At 45.8% G+C, this 20,766-nt stretch overlaps 1 protein-coding gene across 1 annotated transcript in view; it reads left to right on the forward strand.

The window, feature by feature from the left end:
- LOC129815418 (RNA-binding protein Musashi homolog 2-like) overlaps positions 1-20,766 on the forward strand; it is a 490,331-nt gene that overhangs the window by 452,582 nt on the left and 16,983 nt on the right. The window contains exons 14-15 of the mRNA XM_055869219.1: positions 9,004-9,115; positions 9,382-9,456. Of these exons, the coding sequence (XP_055725194.1) occupies positions 9,004-9,115; positions 9,382-9,456 (187 nt within the window). The remainder of the gene's footprint in view (positions 1-9,003; positions 9,116-9,381; positions 9,457-20,766) is intronic.

Consider the following 20,766-nt stretch of genomic DNA (forward strand, 5'->3'; position numbering starts at 1 on the left):
AAATATATATATTTTACAATAGGCAATGTTTGAATTTCCAACTTTAATTACTGAACAAGTAATGTATTTATTGCCACCAGCTAGAAGTCTCAAACTGATAGCATTGCAACACCGTGTATAGCTTCTTGAAATGTTAGGCTTAACATGAGAGATGACAACCAAATACACCTACCAATAAACATTTATCCATTAGCTAAAGCAAAGCTATACATGCCCTGGCTCCACAGAGAGCCTATAATTGATTCAATAGGTATGCAGCCGCATAGACGTCGCAATTTCACCACCATGCACAGTGATCGGTGGTCTATTCTTTGTGAGTGGCTGTCTGGCTGACACATTCAATTACATTATTTTTAAGAGGGGGAGGGGTGAACTTCAACATTGCGGGGTCCAGAAAAACTTAATACCCAATAATGACGACAGGAATTTTTTTATCTGACTTTTCTATGTGTCCGTCTATGGAAAATGTCTTTCAGGGCCCGGATGTCAGTTAAACCGAGGTACAGAAGCAAAACTATAGGAGCAGTTGAAACCGTGTTTCTAGACCGGAACCCTGGCCCCTTGCTCCTGACCAGAGGAGAAAGACTTCCTCCTCATTGAAATTCAAGACCGACCCCGGTACTAAAGGCATTGTTAGCAAAAAACAGGATCCCCCATTATAGTGAATGGAGGCAATCTTTGTGTAAATATTTTTTACAAATATATTTTTCTTCAAAGACAATCATGGTACCAATAATTGCTTCTAATACAGCAGATGTACAGTGCTTTTAGAAAGTGTTCAGATCCCTAACCCTTTTCCATATTTTGTTACATTACAGCCTTGTTCTAAAATGTATTAAATTAATGTTTTTCCTCATCAATCTACACACCCCATAATGACAAAGTGAAAACAGGTTTAGAGCTTTTTGCAAATTTATAAAAAATAATAAAACAGAAATACCTTATTTACACAAGTATTTAGACCCATTGCTTTGAGACTCGAAATTGAGCTCAGGTGCATCCTGTTTCCATTGACCATCCTTGAGATGATTCTACAACTTGATTGGAGTCCACCTGTGGTTAATTCAATTATTTGGACATGATTTGGAAAGGCACACCTGTGCATGTAAGAGCAAAAACCAAGCCATGAGGTCGAAGGAAATGTCCGTAGCGCTCAGACAGGATTGTGTCAAGGCACAGATCTGGGCAAGGGTACCAAAACATTTCTGCATCATTCTTCAATGAAAGAAGTTTGGAACCACCAAGACTTTCTAGAGCTGGCCGCCCGGCTAAACTGAACAATCGGGGGAGAAGGGCCTTGGTCAGGAGGTGACCAAGAACCCAATAACCCCAGAGCTCCAGAGTTCCTCTGTGGAGATGGGAGAACTTTCTAGAAGGACAACCATCTCTACATCGCTCCGCCAATCAGGCCTTTATGGTAGAGTGGCCAGACGGAAGCCACTCCTCAGTAAAGGGCACATGACAGCCCGCTTTGAGTTTGCCAAAAGGCACCTAAAGGACAAATCAGACCATGAGAAACAAGATTCTCTTGTCTGATGAAACCAAGATTGAACCCTTTGGCCTGAATTCTAAGCGTCACGTCTAGAGTAAACCTGGCACCATCTCTACGGTGAAGCATGGTGATGGCAGCATCATGATGTGGCTGGGTTTTTCGGCAGCAGTCACTGGGAGACTAGTCAGGATCGAGGGGAAGATGAACTAAGCAAAGTACAGAGAGAGATCCTTGATGAAAACCTGCTCCATTGTGCTCAGGACCTCAGACTGGGGCGAAGGGACAAGACTCTGAATGTCCTTCAGTGTCCCGGACTTGAACCCAATCGAACATCTCTGGAGAGACCTGAAAATAGCTGTGCAACGATGCTCCTCATCCAAACTGACAGATGTGAGAGGATCTGCAGAGAAGAATGGGAGAAACTCCCCAAATACGCGCCAAGCCTGTAGTCTCATACCTGTAATGATGGGGCGGTGAGTCGGAAGCAGGTGGAGGTGAAACGCTTTAATAAAACAAGAAGACCAAGACACTAACACAAGGCAGTATGCTGATACACAAGAACAATACCAACTGGTGAGTGAACCTGGGAGAGTCAATCAATCAATCAATCAAGTTTATTTTATATAGCCCTTCGTACATCAGCTAATATCTCGAAGTGCTGTACAGAGACCCAGCCTAAAACCCCAAACAGCTAGAATGCAGGTGTAGAAGCACGGTGGCTAGGAAAAACTCCCTAGAAAGGCCAAAACCTAGGAAGAAACCTAGAGAGGAACCAGGCTATGAGGGGTGGCCAGTCCTCTTCTGGCTGTGCCGGGTGGAGATTATAACAGAACTATGCCAAGATGTTTAAAAATGTTCATAAGTGACAAGCATGGTCAAATAATAATCATGAATAATATTCAGTTGGCTTTTCATAGCCGATCATTAAGAGTTGAAAAACAACAGGTCTGGGACAGGTGGCGGTTCCATAACCGCAGGCAGAACAGCTGAAACCGGAACAGCAGCAAGGCCAGGCGGACTGGGGACAGCAAGGAGCCACCACGCCCGGCAGTCCCGACGTATGGTCCCAGGGCTCAGGTCCTCCGAGAGAAAGAAAGAGAGAAGGAGAAAATTAGAGAGAGACAAGATTTTCAAAATGTTCATAAATGACAAGCATGGTCAAATAATAATCAGGAATAAATCTGTTGGCTTTTCATAGCCGATCATTAAGAGTTGAAAACAGCAGGTCTGGGACAGGTAGGGGTTCCGTAACCGCAGGCAGAACCGTTGAAACTGGAATAGCAGCAAGGCCAGGCGGACTGGGGGCAGCAGGGAGTCGTCATGCCCGGTAGTCCTGACGTATGGTCCTAGGGCTCAGGTTCTCAGAGAGAGAAAGAAAGAGAGAACGAGAGAATTAGAGAAAGCATACTTAAATTCACACAGGACACTGGATAAGACAGGAGAAGTACTCCAGGTATAACCAACTGACCCTAGCCCCCCCGACACAAACTACTGCAGCATAAATACTGGAGGCTGAGACAGGAGCGGTCAGGAGACACTGTGGCCCCATCCGAAGATACCCCCGGACAGGGCCAAATAGGAAGGATATAACCCCACCCACTTTGCCAAAGCACAGCCCCCGCACCACTGGAGGGATATCTTCAACCACCAACTTATAATCCTGAGACAAGGCCGAGTATAGCCAACAAAGATCTCCACCACAGCACAAACCAAGGGGGGGCGCCAACCCAGACAGGAAGATCACGTCAGTAACTCAACCCACTCAAGTGACGCACCCCTCCCAGGGACGGCATGAAAGAGCACCAGTAAGCCAGTGACTCAGCCCATGTAACAGGGTTAGAGGCAGAGAATCCCAGTGGAGAGAGGGGAACCGGCCAGGCAGAGACAGCAAGGGCGGTTCGTTGCTCCAGAGCCTTTCCGTTCACCTTCACACTCCTGGGCCAGACTACACTCAATCATATGACCTACTGAAGAGATACGTCTTCAGTAAAGACTTAAAGGTTGAGACCGAGTCTGCGTCTCTCACATGGGTAGGCAGACTGTTCCATAAAAATTGAGATCTATAGGAGAAAGCCCTGCCTCCCGCTGTTTGCTTAGAAATTCTAGGGACAATTAGGAGGCCTGCGTCTTGTGACCGTAGCGTACGTATTGGTATGTACGGCAGGACCAACTCGGAAAGATAGGTAGGAGCAAGCCCATGTAACGCTTTATAGGTTAACAGTAAAACCTTGAAATCAGCCCTTGCCTTGACAGGAAGCCAGTGTAGGGAAGCTAGCACTGGAGTAATATGATCAAATTTCTTGGTTCTAGTCAGGATTCTAGCAGCCGTATTTAGCACTAACTGAAGTTTATTTAGTGCTTTATCCGGGTAGCCGGAAAGTAGAGCATTGCAGTAGTCTAACCTAGAAGTAACAAATGCATGGATTAATTTTTCTGCATCATTTTTGGACAGAACATTTCTGATTTTTGCAATGTTACGTAGATGGAAAAAAGCTGTCCTTGAAACAGTCTTGATATGTTCGTCAAAAGAGAGATCAGGGTCAAGAGTAACGCCGAGGTCCTTCACAGTTTAATTTGAGACGACTTTACAACCATCAAGATGAATTGTCAGATTTAACAGAAGATCTCTTTGTTTCTTGGGACCTAGAACAAGCATCTCTGTTTTGTCCGAGTTTAAAAGTAGAAAGTTTTCAGCCATCCACTTCCTTATGTCTGAAACACAGGCTTCTAGCGAGGGCAATTTTGGGGCTTCACCATGTTTCATTGAAATGTACAGCTGTGTGTCATCCGCATAGCAGTGAAAGTTAACATTATGTTTTCGAATAACATCCCCAAGAGGTAAAATATATAGTGAAAACAATAGTGGTCCTAAATCGGAACCTTGAGGAAGACCGAAATGCACAGTTGATTTGTCAGAGGACAAACCATTCACAGAGACAAACTGATATCTTTCCGACAGGTAAGATCTAAACCAGGCCAGAACTGGTCCGTGTAGACCAATTTGGGTTTCCAGTCTCTCCAAAAGAATGTGGTGATCGATGGTGTCAAAGGCAGCACTAAGGTCTAGTAGCACGAGGACAGATGCAGAGCCTCGGTCTGACGCCATTAAAAGGTCATTTACCACCTTCACAAGTGCAGTCTCAGTGCTATGATGGGGTCTAAAACCAGACTGAAGCATTTCGTATACATTGTTTGTCTTCAGAAAGGCAGTGAGTTGCTGCGCCACAGCTTTTTCTGGAGGAATACGCAGATTCAAAGAGGAGTCCGTAATTTGCTTTCTAATGGTCATGATCTTTTCCTCAAAGAAGTTCATGAATTTATTACTGCTGAAGTGAAAGCCATCCTCACTTGGGGAATGCTGCTTTTTAGTTAGCTTTGCAACAGTATCAAAAATAAATTTTGGATTGTTCTTATTTTCCTCGATTAAGTTGGAAAAGTAGGATGATCGAGCAGCAGTGAGGGCTCTTCGGTACTGCACGGTACTGTCTTTCCAAGCTAGTCGGAAGACTTCCAGTTTGGTGTGGCGCCATTTCCGTTCCAATTTCCTGGAAGCTTGCTTCAAAGCTCGGGTATTTTCTGTATACCAGGGAGCTAGTTTCTTATGACAAATGTTTTTCATTTTTAGGGGTGCAACTGCATCTAGGGTATTGCGCAAGGTTAAATTGAGTTCCTCAGTTAAGTGGTTAACTGATTTTTGTCCTCCGACGCCCTTGGGTAGGCAGAAGGAGTCTGGAAGGGCATCAAGGAATTTTTGTGTTGTCTGAGAATTTATAGCACGACTTTTGATGCTCCTTGGTTGGGGTCTGAGCAGATTATTTGTTGCGATTGCAAGGATAAATTTGCAGAGTCACATATAAAGGGGAGGAAATTAAGGTAATGGAGTCCAGTTTTGAATCAAGGAATCCCAGGACCGGTGGTTAGTACTCTGGCGACGTCGTACGCCGGAGGGGAGGAGCAGGAGCAGACGTGACGGTACCCCCTTCCCTCTGATGTGCGGCTCCATCCGCAGGAGGAGCGGGTCGGTCCAGGCGGCGAAGGTGGAAATCACAGATGATGTTTGGGTCCAGAATGTCCTCCACCGGAACCCAACACCGCTCCTCTGGGCCATACTCCTCCCAGTCCACCAGATACTGGAGCCGAACCCCACGACATTGGGAGTCCAGTAGGGCTCTGACAGCGTACGCCAGGCTCCCCTCGATGTCCAGGGGTGAAGGTGTGTCGTGGGGGACAGCATCAGGTAGGGGACCAGAAACTACCGGCCTGAGAAGCGAGACATATAAAGGGGAGGAAATCAAGGTAATGGAGTCCAGGTGTGAATCATAATGATTCACGTAATGATGAGTTCCAAGTGTGCGTAATAATGAATCCCAGGAGCGGTGGTTAGTACTCTGGCGACGTTGAACGCCGGAGGGGAGAAGCAGGAGCAGACGCAGAAGCAGAAGCAGACGAAGACGCAGACACAGACGTTACAATACCCAAGAAGACTCAAGACTATAATCACTGCTAAAGGTGCTTCAACAAAGTACTGAGTAAAGGGTCTGAATAGTTATGTAAATGTTGATATTTCAGTTTTTTTATTTTATAAATTTGCAAAAATGTCTAAAACATTTTTTGCTTTTTTATTGTGTGGTATTGTGTGTAAATTAATAAGGGGAAAAACTATTTTATACATTTTAGAATAAGGCTGTAATGTAACAAAATGTGGAAAAAATCAAGGGGCTTGAATACTTTTTGAATGCACTGTATGTCCTTGAACCGATTATTTTAAAATCACCCACAGAAGAAATTAAGGATAATTTAGTTGCTAATGGCAGCCTGCAGTAGCCTGGTAGGCCTTCAACTTGAGTTACTCAATGAGAGATGGAGCACTGAGCTAACCTGCAACGTCACTTCCTAGAATAGCTCAAACTGCGCATGTTATGTCTCCATGAGACACCCTCTTAACTGACTTCATTCGGCTTCAATGCGCTATTGAGTCTTCACGTAGGAATGAATGGTGTCACGTGATCTATAGCTTTGTCCATTCATACAAACAGTCATTGCTCCCAACCCCGAGGAATCCCCACCCAGTTGACTACTTTAAAATGGTAGAAGCCCTCAATGGCAATGTTGAAATTAAAACGAGTTATACCCAGCGATGTATATAAACCCTCAATTGTTGATGCTATGTTTTGTCCAGTGAGAGGATTTGAAGGAGCATTCCTCCATAGGAATGAATGGAATTCTACAGTATTTCAGTGAAATGTTTCAAAGACAAAATTACATGTATTTAAGTATTTTATTGTTGTAGTGGGTACAGTAACATTAGAACTTTAATTATTTTTTATTTTTTGTTGATCACATATAATTTAAAAGTAGGCATTAAGGTGTCTGTAATAGAATAAACATGGCAAAAACAAATGTATACATTAATAAAATATTTTTTAGACTGGTGGGAAGTGCTAAGATGGAGGTGCGGTGATTTCAAAACAGTGCCCATTGTCAGTCATTTAGTGTATATACATCATTGTTTATATCCATCTAGAGTCCTCTATCTATCTCTATGGCTGACACACATTGTGGGGTACTAGCTGCACAGCAGAATGGTTTTTACAATTTGTAATTCTGAAATGTGCTTCATTCTAGCTGGTATTCAACTCACACAGGATATCATAATCAACATACTAAACTGTCTGTGTGAAAAGCATACCAATTAGATAATATTGATGAACAAAATGTAGAATTTTCAAATATGTGTTGTTGTAGCCATCTGACATTTATTGAGTGGGGTGTAGTGTGTGGTGGACAGCAGTGGTGGAAAAATAACCCAATTGTCATCGTTGAGTAAAAGTAAATTCAATTGCTAAAATATACTTGATTATCAAAAGTAAAAGTATAAATAACTTCATATTCCTTATATTAAGCAAAGCAGACGGCACCATTGTCTTGTTTTTAAAATTTCCGGATAGCCAAGGGTACACACCAACACACACATAATTTACAAAAGATGCATGTGTGTTTAGTGAGTCCCCCAGAACATAGGCAGTAGGGATGACCATATGTTGTCTTGATAAATGTGTGAATTTCACAATTTTCCTGTTCTGCTAAGCATTCAACATGTAACTAGTACTTTGGGTTGTCAGGGAAATGTATGGATTAAAAAGTCTAATATTTTCTTTAGGAATTTAGTGATGTAAAATTAAAAGTTGTAAAAAATAGAAATAGTAAAGTAAAGTACAGATACCCCAAAAAACAACTTAAGTAGTACTTTAAAGTATTTTTACTTAAGTAGTTTACACCACTGGTGGACAGCTCTTCCTCTGTTAGATCTACTGTAAATTGCTATCCAGGCACCAGGTGGTGCCAATTCATAGTTTATAGATTTCATCCCATAGATTTCATAAACTTTAAATGCTGGTAGTCAACGAATGTTTGACCACTGAGAGCGACCCTGAATTTGGGTTTTGGTTTTTTTTGAATTTGGGTTTTAATCCTTGTATAGACATATGTCCTCAGGGTACTACCATGCCATAATAAGAAATGACCATGAACTGTGAATAGCTTTCATTATAGCATGAAGATAACCCCGCTATTTCCCATTTACTTATTGAATACCATTAGGCACCACTATCTGTTATGGGATTTTTATGAATAATGACTAAATGATGTATACATTTAACGTAGAACTATAACTAAAACTACCCTGTCATTGTATGATTGTATGACATTTTTTAGAATCATACATCTATAAATCTGATGTGTGTAGTTTTAGTCAGAATTAGGACAAGGACTTTTTGTTCCTTTTTAGTATGTAAGCAGGGTGCAAGTGTGAGACAATGTATGAGATAAGAGGAGCTATCGACAGACAAGCTCTACTACTGTGTTCCTTACAGGACATTCTGTCCCCACCCAGGGAGGGAAGAGACCTTGGGCTTGTAGTAGATTGTATAACAGGTGGCAGACAATGTATGACAGGAAGACTTGTGAACTATATTGCCATTGTTTCTGAGAGGAGGAGGGACATTTATGACAAAATGTGAGGTATATAGACCAATGTACAGGAAATGATAGGCAGAACGTTCCCGTAAATAAACATTTGACTATTGTAGACTGGGCCTCTGTCTGTTTTTATTTCTATCAGTATCCTACAAATCCTGATATAGCAGGCTGAGTAATTTAATTGAATTGGTTAAAGAACATGAGAACTTAATTCTCCTAACAACATCTCATCACAGAAGATATGTAATATTGGACATCACAAGAGAATCCTTCCCCATAGAGAACCTAGACATTGCCAGTTCCAGTGATTCAGCCACCCCCTCCCCTCCTCACCCTTCCCTTCCCCCCTCAGGCTGCTCTCTGAGGCGCTGGAGGTCCCTGTGCATGTGTTGTCCTCTGGAAGTCTACTTGAGTGCAGTGAAGATGAGGATGAGTTTATGTGGCATTATCCTCATCGGCTCCGTTGCTGCTGGCTGCTCGCTTTCATTTGCTTTTCAATTTCTCTCCTCCTTTTGGCGCTGTGGGTGATGCAGCAGGACGGGTGTGGCAGTGGGCAGATTGTGGACGTCCTCTCTCTCAGGAGCCACAGAGACTTTTGGTGGTCCTCGGAACATTGTCCAGTCTGTGGAACAATTGAGCACAATGGTAAGATTCAGCTGTGAATCACTTTTGTCTGTGTGTGATGATATCTCGAGTCATTCATTTCTATGTAGTTGATAATAGTTTGTAAGTTATGTATTTTCCATCATACCAATCAAGAGTTGTATTGCACAATTTGCCCAGAAGTGCAATTAACTAATGTGAAGTCTTAAGCAGTCTGAGATTGTTATGCTGTCATTGTATGTTAAAGACTCACAGACTGCATGAGGGGATCCATGTGAAACAGCAGCACATTATGCTATGTCCTCCAGACCACAGTCACTCCAATGGAATGGAATCAGGGCTCCATGACAGGATGACCACCAACCTGACCAGGGACATTGACCGTAAGTAGAAATACAACAGTAAGCATGTGCATTACTCTGAAACTGTAATCTTTTAATAACGTGTCTTTGGTTTTCAGTCACTCAGGCAACATAGAGGGCTGTGAAGGCACTTGCCTTCTTTACTAAAGTGTCTGTACTAAAGTGCATGTGCCAGACACTTAAGGCAGCCCTCATCCTCCACATACAACACCCGTTCTGTCAGTCACATTCTGTTAAAGGTCCCCAAAGCATACATATCCCTGGGTCGCTCCTCTTTTCAGTTCGCTGCAGCTAGCGACTGGAACGAGCTGCAACAAACACTCAAACTGGACAGTTTTATCTCAATCTCTTCATTCGAAGACTCAATCAAGGACACTCTTACTGACAGTTGTGGCTGCTTTGTGTGATGTATTGTTGTCTATACCTTCTTGCCCTTTGTGCTGTTGTTTGTGCCCAATAATGTTTGTACCATGTTTTGTGCTGCTACCATGTTGTGTTGCTACCATGCTGTATTGTCATGTGTTGCTGCCTTGTTACAGTATGTTGTTGTCTTAGGTCTCTCTTTATGTAGTGTTGCGTTGTCTCTCTTGCTGTGATCTGTCCTATATTTATATTGTATTTATTTCTTATTTTGAATCCCAGGTCCCCGTCCCCGCATGAGGCCTTTTGCGTTTTGGTAGGCCGTCATTGTAAATAAGAATTTGTTCTTAACTGACTTGCCTAGTTAAATAAAGGTTAAATAAAATAAAAGGTGGTAACCATACTAATATGGTGCTGCTGGAACCCTGAGGTCTGCTTAAAATGCAGGGGATTGATGCAACAAAGCAGGGGTTTGTTTCTTTGTTTTATTCCAAAGTGCTTTGTTAATGCTGATACCAAATTGCCACAGCTTGAATGATATTGTGGGGAAAAGCCATGTCTTTGCACAATAGACAAATATTGATATTTACGTATGACGTTGATTTACTTTGAATGTTTGCTTTGTTTGTTTATCCCGTATGTGTGTCCGTGTTAGTTTGCAGAGACAGAGGTGTTGACTTGTTTCCCTCTCTGGCTGAAAACACCAGATTAATTAGATTTTCTGCTCAGCTAAGCGTATTAACCATTTTATTTCTCTGCATTGTACAGTTCATTATTTCAGAGACTTGTCTTCAGAAAGAGTGCTCATTAAATAATTTGAAGGCCTGAGGAGTGAATTAATTTAACTGTTTATTTAAAGGATTTTCTCTGTGGTAGGATGAGAATGTCTAAACCTTTAACATGGATTTCCAAGGCTTGCTGGGTTGAAAATAATAGTTACTTTTACTGTTATACAGTGCCTTGCAAAAGTATTCACCCCCTGTCACGTTCTGACCATAGTTCTTTTGTATTTTCTTTGTTTTAGTGTGGTCAGGGTGTGAGTTGGGTGGGTAATCTATGTTTTCTATTTCTGTGTTGGTTTTCTGTGTTTGGCCTGATATGGTTCTCAATCAGAGGCAGCTGTCAATCGTTGTCCCTGATTGGGAACCATATTTAGGTAGCCTGTTTTCTGTTGGGTTTTGTGGGTGGTTGTTTTCAGTCTTTGTGTGTCTGCACCAGATAGAACTGTTTCGGTTTTCACTTTGTTGTTTTTGTATTTTGAGTTGTTCACTTTCATTAAATAAGATGAACAATTACCACGCTGCGCATTGGTCCTCTGATCCTTCAAACTTCTCCTCCTCAGACGAGGAGGAAGACGACAGCCGTTACAGAACCACCCACCAAAATAGGACCAAGCAGCGTGGTAACGGGCAGCAACAGGAGAACCAGCTATATCTGGAGAAATGGACTTGGGAGGAGATTCTGAACGGCAAGGGACCCTGGGTACAGGCTGGTGAGTATCGCCGCCCAAAGCTGAGCTGGAGGCAGCGAAAGCGGAGAGGCGGTGGTATGAGGAGGCTGCACGAAAGCGCGGCTGGAAGCCAGAGAGGCAGCCCCAGAAATGTCTTGGGGGGGGGGGGGGGGGGCACACGGGGAGTGTGGCTAAGCCAGGTAGGAGACCTGAGCCAACTCCCCGTGCTTACCGTGGAGAGAGAGCGGCAGGGCAGGCACCGTGTTATGCAGAGATGCGCATGGTGTCCCCGGTAAGCAGGAAAAGCCCGGTGCGGTACATAGCAGCACCTCGTATCAGCCGGGATGGAGTGGGCATCGAGCCAGGTGCCATGAAGCCAGCTCTACGCATCTGGTCTCCAGTGCGTCTCCTCGGGCCGGTGTACATGGCACCAGCCCTACGCATGGTGTCCCCGGTTCGCCAGCACAGCCCAGTCCGGGCTATTCCACCTCGCCGCACTGGCCTGGCTACGGGGAGCATTCAGCCAGGTAGGGTTGGACAGGCTCGGTGCTTGAGACCTGTAGTGCGCCTCCACGGTCCGGTCTATCCGGTACCTTCTCCACGCACCAGTTCGCCTGTGGCAGCCCCTCGCACCAGCCCAGTACCACCAGTGCCAACACCACGCACCAGGTTTCCTGTGCGTCTCCAGAGTCCAGTACGCCCTGTTCCTCCTCCCCGCACTCGCCCAGTGGTGCGTGTCCCCAGTCCAGTACCACCAGTTCCGGCACCACGCACCAGGCCTACTGTGCGCCTCAGCAGGCCAGAGTCTCCCGTCTGTCCAGCGCCGCCTGGGCCGCCCGTCTGTCCAGCGCCGCCTGGGCCGCTCGTCTGTCCAGCGCCGCCTGAGCCGCCCGTCTGTCCAGCGCCGCCTGAGCCGCTCGTCTGTCCAGCGCAGCCTGAGCCGCCCGTATGTCCAGCGCCGCCTGAGCCGCCCGTATGTCCAGCGCCGCCTGAGCCGCCCGTATGTCCAGTGCCGGCTGAGCCGCCCGTCTGTCCAGCGCCGCCTGAGCCGCCCGTCTGTCCAGCGCCGCCTGAGCCGCCCGTCTGTCCAGCGCCGCCCGTCTGTCCAGCGCCGCCTGAGCCGCCCGTCTGTCCAGCGCCGCCTGAGCCGCCCGTCTGTCCAGCGCCGCCTGAGCCGCCCGTCTGTCCTGAGCCGCCAGAGCCGCCCGTCGGTCAGGAGCCGCCAGAGCCGCTCGCCGGTCAGGAGCCGCCAGAGCCGCTCGCCGGTCAGCAGCCGCCAGAGCCGCCCGCTAGTCAGGAGCCGCCAGAGCCGCCCGCCAGTCAGGAGCCGCCAGAGCCGCCCGCCAGTCAGGAGCCGCCAGAGCCGCCCGCCAGTCAGGAGCCGCCCTTCAGTCCGGAGCTGCCCCTCAGTCCGGAGCCGCCCCTCAGTCCGGAGCCGCCCCTCAGTCCGGAGCCGCCCCTCAGTCCGGAGCTGCCCCTCAGTCCGGAGATGACCCTCAGTCCAGAGGCGCCCCTCAGTCCAGTGGGGCCATTTAGTAGGGTTGCCAATCCTAGGTCGGCGGTGAGGGTCGCCGTTCCTAGGAGGCCACGGAAGCGGGTAATGACAAGGGTGGAGTGGGGTCCACGTCCAGCGCCAGAGCCTCCACCGCGGACAGATGCCCACCCAGACCCTCTATAGGTTCAGGTTTTGCGGCTGGAGTCCGCACCTTACATTTACATTTTAGTCATTTAGCAGACGCTCTTATCCAGAGCGACTTACAGTAGAGTGCATACATTTTATATACTGAGACAAGGATATCCCTGCCGGCCAAACCCTCCCTAACCCGGACGACGCTATGCCAATTGTGCGTCGCCCCACGGACCTCCCAGTTGCGGCCGGCTGCGACAGAGCCTGGGCGCGAACCCAGCACAGCCTGGGCGCGAACCCAGAGACTCTGGTGGCGCAGCTAGCACTAGATCACTGCGCCACCTTGGGAGGGGGTGGGGGGGTGGGTACTGTCACGTTCTGACCATAGTTCTTTTGTATTTTCTTTGTTTTAGTGTGGTCAGGGTGTGAGTTGGGTGGGTAATCTATGTTTTCTATTTCTGTGTTGGTTTTCTGTGTTTGGCCTGATATGGTTCTCAATCAGAGGCAGCTGTCAATCGTTGTCCCTGATTGGGAACCATATTTAGGTAGCCTGTTTTCTGTTGGGTTTTGTGGGTGGTTGTTTTCAGTCTTTGTGTGTCTGCACCAGATAGAACTGTTTCGGTTTTCACTTTGTTGTTTTTGTATTTTGAGTTGTTCACTTTCATTAAATAAGATGAACAAGATATAAGATAATAAGATGGTCCTCTGATCCTTCAAACCTCTCCTCCTCAGACGAGGAGGAAGACGACAGCTGTTACACCCCCCTTGGCGTTTTTCCTATTTTGTTGCATTACAACCTGTAATTTAAATGGATTTTTATTTGGATTTCATGCAATGGACATACACAAAATAGTTATCTATGCATTGTGCGTGGATATGTTGTCACTCCCCTTGCTATCAAATCTATTTATATAGCCCTTCTTACATCAGCTGATATCTCAAAGTGCTGTACATAAACCCAGCATAAAACCCCAAACAGCAAACAATGCAGGTGTAGAAGCACGGTGGCTAGGAAAAACTCCCTAGAAAGCCCAAAACCTTGGAAGAAACCTAGAGAGGAACCAGGCTATGAGGGGTGGCCAGTCCTCTTCTGGCTGTGCCGGGTGGAGATTATAACAGAACATGGCCAAGATGTTCAAATGTTCATAAATTACCAGCATGGTCAAATAATAATAATCACAGTAGTTGTCGAGGGTGCAGCAAGTCAGCACCTCAGGAGTAAATGTCAGTTGGCTTTTCATAGCCGATCATTAAGAGTATCTCTACCGCTCTTGCAGTCTCTAGAGAGTTGAAAACAGCAGGTCTGGGACAGGTAGCACGTCCGGTGAACAGGTCAGGGTTCCATAGCCGCAGGTAGAACAGTTGAAACTGGAGCAGCAGCATGGCCAGGTGGACTGGGGACAGCAAATAGTCATCATGCCAGGTTGTCCTGAGGCATGGTCCTAGGGCTCAGGTCCTCCGAGAGAGAGAAAGAGAGAGAGAATTAGAGAGAGCATACTTAAATTCACACAGGACACCGGATAAGACAGGAGAAGTACTCCAGATATAACAAACTGACCCTAGCCCCCCGACACATAAACTACTGCAGCATAAATACTGAAGGCTGAGACAGGAGGGGTCAGGAGACACTGTGGCCCCATCCGATGATACCCCCGGACAGGGCCAAACAGGCAGGATATAACCCCACCCACTTTGCCAAAGCACAGCCCCCACACCACTAAAGGGATAACTTCAACCACCAACTTACCATCCTGAGACAAGGCCGGGTATAGCCCACAAAGATCTCTGCCACGGCACAACCCAAAGGGGGGGCACCAACCCCCCCTCCCTATGAAGCCGATAAATAAGATCTGGTGCAACCAATTACATTCAGAAGTGACATAATTAGTTATAAAGTCTACCTGTGTACAATCTAAGTGACACATGACCTGTCACATGATCTCAGTATATAAACACCTGTTCTGAAAGACCCCAGAGTCTGCAACACCAACCAAGCAGCACTATGAAGACCAATGAGCTTTCCAAACAGGTCAGGGACAAAGTTGTGGAGAAGTACAGATCAGGGTTGGGTTATAAAAAATATCCAAAACTTTGAACATCCCACGGGCACCATTAAATCCAATCATAAAAAAATTGAAAGAATATGGCACCACAACAAACCTGCCAAGAGAGAGCCGCCCGCCAAAACCCATGGACCAGGCAAGGAGGGCATTAATCAGAGAGGCAACAAAGAGACCAAAGATAACCCTGAAGGAGCTGCAAAGCTCCACAGCGGAGATTGGATCTGTATCTGTCCATAGGACCACTTTAAGCCGTACACTCCACAAAGCTGGGCTTTACAGAAGAGTAGCCAGAAAAAAGCCATTGCTTAAATAAATAAATAAATAAATAAGCAAACATGTGGGAGTGATGTGGGAGACTCCCCAAACATATGGAAGAAGGTACTCTGGTTAGATGAGACTAAAATTGAGCCTTTTGGCCATCCTGGAAAACGCTATGTCTGGTGCAAACCCAACACTTCTCATCACCCCGAGACACCATCCCCACAGTGAACCATGGTGGTGGCAGCATCATGCTGTGGGGATGTTTTTCATCGGCAGGTACTGGGAAACTGGTCAGAATTGAAGGAATGATGGATGGCGCTAAATACAGGGAAATTCTTGAAGGAAACCTGTTTCAGTCTTCCAGAGATTTTAGAATGGGACGGAGGTTCACCTTCCAGCAGGACAATGACCCTAAGCATTCTGCTAAAGCAACACTCGAGTGGTTTAAATTGAGTTCCTCAGTTAGGTGGTTAATAAGGGGAAACATTTAAATGTCTTGGAGTGGCCTAATGAAAAGGTCTGTCTAGCGTACAGATATAAGATTGTTTTTACCTTTATTTAACTAGGCAAGTCAGTTAAAAACAAAATCTCATTTTCAATGATGGCCTAGGAACAATGGGTTAACTGCCTTGTTCAGGTGCAGAACAACAGATTATAACCTTGTCAGCTCGGGGATTCGATCTTGCAATCTTTCACTCTAACCACTAGGCTACCTGCCGCCCCGACTCTGCCCTGCAAGTTATGTCTGTCATATGCACCATATGTTTTTCTTGGCAATCCATGCCTTATGGTACTACAGATGTAGGATCTTAGTTTGATTTAAAAAGGCCTCTAACTCCAGTTCTACACAGCCAATGTAATAGGGCTACAGGTCAACAGGTCTGATGCAGACTGCAGACTGTCTGGGGCTGTAGTGAGGCTGCCTGAGGCTTTCTAGTGGTGGGGCTAAAAGTAAAATAAGTGCAACAGTTGATTGAGTTGTTGAGCCAAACCTATCTCAGGAATTTTTGTATTATTCGTATTCTCCAAGACATTCCATTTAGTATGATATGTTACATTTCGTATGGTATGTATTAATTTGTGGATGTCCATCATACATTTCGTATGATATGTTATGAATTACATTTCATATTATATGTTATGAATTTGCAAAACGTACAATATGTTGCGAATTCTAGCTAGGTGGCTAGGTGGCTAACGTTAGCTAGGCTAGGTATTAGTGTTAGGTGTTAGGATTAAGTTTAGGAATTAGGTTAAAGGGTTAAGGTATAGGGTTAGGGGAAGGGTTAGCTAACATGCTAAGTAGTTACAAAGTAGCTAAAAAGTAGTAAGTAGCTGAAAAGTTGCAAATGAGCTAAAATGCTAAAGTTGTCCGTGAAGAGATTAGAACTCGTAACCTTTGGGTTGCTAGACATTCACGTTATACCAAACGTAATGTCTTACTAATTTGAGTGTCCCGGATTTAAAGAAAAGAAAAGAAAATAATATTTGTCACATGCGCCGAATACAACAGGTGTAGTAGACCTTACTGGAAAATGCTTACTTACAAGCCCTTAATAAACAATGCAGTTTTAAGAAAATAGAGTTAAGATAACATTTACTAAATAAACTAAAGTTTAAAAAAGTAACACAATAAAATAACAATAACGAGGCTATATACAGGAGGTACTGGTACTGAATCATGTGCAATGTGTCTTATGGCTTGGGGGTAGAAGCTGTTGAGGAGCATTTTGGACCTAGACTTGGTGCTCCAGTACCGCTTACAGAAAAAAAACAATGAAAAAACAATGAAAATAATAGTTGAAATATTTACTACACAATAAATGAATGTTCAGGGGCAGAACGACAGATTGCGGTAGCGGTAGCAGAGAGAACGGTCTGTGACTTGGGTGACTGGAGTCTTTGACAACAATGTTTTGGGCCTTCCTCTGGCACCACCTAGTATAGAGGTCCTGGATGGCAGGAAGCTTGGCCCCAGTGATGTACTGGGTTGTACGCACTACCCTCTGGGCAGTGTGGAGTGCAATTGAGATTGCTTCATCTGTGGATCTGTTGGGGCAGTATGCGAATTGGAGTGGGTCTCGGGTTTCGAGGATGATGGTGTTGATGTGAGCCCTGACCAGCCTTTCAAAGCACTTCATGGCTACTGACGGCAGTGCTACGGGGCGGTAGTCATTTAGGCAGGTTACTCTCGCGTTTTTGGGCACAGGGATTAAGGTGGTCTGCTTGAAACATGTAGGTATTACATACTCAGTCAGGGAGAGGCTGAAATGTCAGTGAAGACACTTGTCAGTTGGTCTGCGCATGCTCTGAATACACGTCCTGGTTATCTGTCTGGCCCCGCGGCCTGAATGTTGACCTGTTTAAAGGTCTTGCTCATACCTGCTATGGAGAGCGTGATCACATAGTTGTTCGGAACAGCTGGTGCTCTGTGCATTCTTCAGTTTTGCTTGCCTCGAAGCGAGCATAAAAAGTATTTAGCCCGTCTGGTAGACTCAAGTCACTGGGAAGCTTGCGGCTGGACTTCCCTTTGTAGTCCGTAGAGGTTTGCAAGCCCTGCCACATCCGACAAGCGTCAGAGCCGGTGTAGTAGGATTCAATCTTAGTCCTGTATTGACACTTTGCCTGTTTGATGGTTCATCTGAGGCCATAGTGGGCTTTCTTATAAGTGTCCGGATTAGTGTCCCACTCCTTGAAAGCGGCAGCTCTAGCCTTTAGCTCGGTCACTGTGGGGACGATGTTGTCGATGCACTTATTGATGAAGCCAGTGACTGAGATGGTATACTACTCAATGCCATTGGATGAATCCCAGAACATATTCCAGTCTGTGCTAGCAAAACAGTCCTGTAGCGTAGCATCCGCGTCACTGGTACTTCCTGGTCAGATTTGCCAAATGGAGGGCAATGGAGAGCTTTTTATTTTAAATGTTTTTTTTTCTCCCCAATTGGTATTTACAGTTTTGTCCCTTCGCTGCAACTCCCTTACGGACTCGGGAGAGGCGAAGGTCGAGAGCCGTGCTTCCTCTGAAACACGAACCCGCCAGGCTGCACTGCTTCTTGACAAAGTGCCCGCTTAACCCGGAAGCCAGCCGCACCAATGTGTCAGAGGAAACACCGTACACCTGGCATCCATGTCAGTGTGCACTGCCCCCGGCCCGCCACAGGAGTCTCTAGAGCGCAATGGGACAAGGACAACCCGGCCAACCAAACCCTCCCCTAACCCGGACGATGCTGGGGCCAATTGTGCCCCGCCTCGTTGGTTTCCCGGTCACGGCCGGCTGCAACACAGCCTGGGATCGAAACAGGATATGTAGTGACGCAGCCTTATACCATTGCGCCACTCGGGAGGCCCGGGCAAGGGAGAGCTTTGTACGCATCTCTGTGTTTGGAGTACAGGTGGTCTAGAGGTATTTTTTCTTTTGGTTGCACATGTGACATGCTTGTAGAAATGAGGTAAAATGGATTTAAGTTTCCCCAGCCACTGGAGTGCTGCTTCTGGATGAGCACTTTATTGTTTGCTTATGGCTTTATACAGCTTGTTGAGTGTGGTCTTAGTGCCAGCATCAGTTTGTGATGGTAAATAGACTGCTATGGAAAATATAGATGCAAACTTTTTTTTTCACCTTTATTTAACCAGGTAGGCTAGTTGAGAACAAGTTCTCATTTGCAACTGTGACCTGGCCAAGATAAAGCATAGCAATTCGACACATACAACAACACAGAGTTACACATGGAATAAACAAAACATAGTCAATAATACAGCAGAACAAAAGAAAACAAAAGTCTATATACAGTGAGTGCAAACGAGGTAAGATAAGGGAGTTAAGGCAATAAATAGGCCATGGTGGCGAAGTAATTACAATATAGCAATTAAAACACTGGAATGGTAGATGTGCAGAAGATGAATGTGCAAGTAGAGATACTGGGGTGCAAAGGAGCAAGATAAATAAATAAATACAGTATGGGGATGATGTAGGTAGATAGATGGGCTGTTTACAGATGGGCTATGCACAGGTGCAGTGATCTGTGAGCTGCTCTGACAGCTGGTGCTTAAAGCTAGTGAGGGAGATGTGAGTCTCCAGCTTCAGAGATTTTTGCAGTTCGTTCCAGTCATTGGCAGTAGAGAACTGGAAGGAAAGATGACCAAAGGAGGAATTGGCTTTGGGGGTGACCAGTGAGATATACCTGCTGGAGCGCGTGCTACGAGTGGGTGCTGCTATGGTGACCAGTGAGCTGAGATAAGGTGGGGCTTTACCTAGCAGAGACTTGTAGATAACCTGTAACCAGTGGGTTTGGCGACGAGTATGAAGCGAGGGCTAACCAACGAGGGAGTGCAGGTCGCAATGGTGGGTAGTGTATGGGGCTTTGGTGACAGAACGGGTGGCACTGTGATAGACTGCATCCAGTTTGTTGAGTAGAGTGTTGGAGGCAATTTTATAAATGACATCACCGAAGTTGAGGATCGGTAGGATGGTCAGTTTTACGAGGGTATGTTTGGCAGCATGAGTGAAGGATGCTTTGTTGCGATATAGGAAGCCAATTCTAGATTTAATTTTGGATTGGAGATGCTTAATGTGAGTCTGGAAGGAGAGTTTACAGTCTAACCAGACACCTAGGTATTTGTAGTTGTCCACGTATTCTAAGTCAGAGCCGTCCAGAGTAGTGATGCTGGACGGGCGAGCAGGTGTGGGCAGTGATCGGTTGAAAAGCATGCATTTAGTTTTACTTGTGTTTAAGAGCAGTTGGAGGCCACGGAAGGAGAGTTGTATGGCATTGAAGCTCGTCTGAATGTTAGTTAACACAGTGTCCAAAGAAGGGCCAGAAGTATACAGAATGGTGTTGTCTGCGTAGAGGTGTATCAGAGAATCACCAGCAGCAAGAGCAACATCATTGATGTATACAGAGAAGAGAGTCGGCCCGAGGATTGAACCCTGTGGCACCCCCATAGAGACTGCCAGAGGTCCGGACATCAGGCCCTCCGATTTGACACACTGAACTCTGTCTGAGAAGTAGTTGGTGAACAAGGCGAGGCAGTCATTTGTGAAACCAAGGCTGTCGAGTCTGCCAATAAGAATGTGGTGATTGAATGTGATTCGACAGAGTCGAATGCCTTGGCCAGGTCGATGAATACGGCTGCACAGTAATGTCTCTTATCGATGGCGGTTATGATGTCGTTTAGGACCTTGAGCGTGGCTGAGGTGCACTCATGACCAGCTCTGAAACCAGATTGCATAGCGGAGAAGGTACGGTGGGATTCGAAATGGTCGGTGATCTGTTTGTTAACTTGGCTTTCAAAGTACTTAGAAAGGCAGGGCAGGATGGATATAGGTCTGTAGCAGTTTGGGTCTAGAGTGTCTCCCTCTAGGGATGACCGCGGCAGCTTTCCAATCTTTGGGAATCTCAGACGATACGAAAGAGGGGTTGAACAGGCTAGTAATAGGGGTTGCAACAATTTCGGCAGATAATTTTAGAAAGAGAGGGTCCAGATTGTCTAGCCCGGCTGATTTGTAGGGGTCCAGTTTTTGCAGCTCTTTCATAACATCAGCTATCTGGATTTGGGTGAAGGAGAAA

Source organism: Salvelinus fontinalis, chromosome 2, assembly GCF_029448725.1.
Source record: "Salvelinus fontinalis isolate EN_2023a chromosome 2, ASM2944872v1, whole genome shotgun sequence".
In the NCBI taxonomy this organism is placed as follows: domain Eukaryota; kingdom Metazoa; phylum Chordata; class Actinopteri; order Salmoniformes; family Salmonidae; genus Salvelinus; species Salvelinus fontinalis.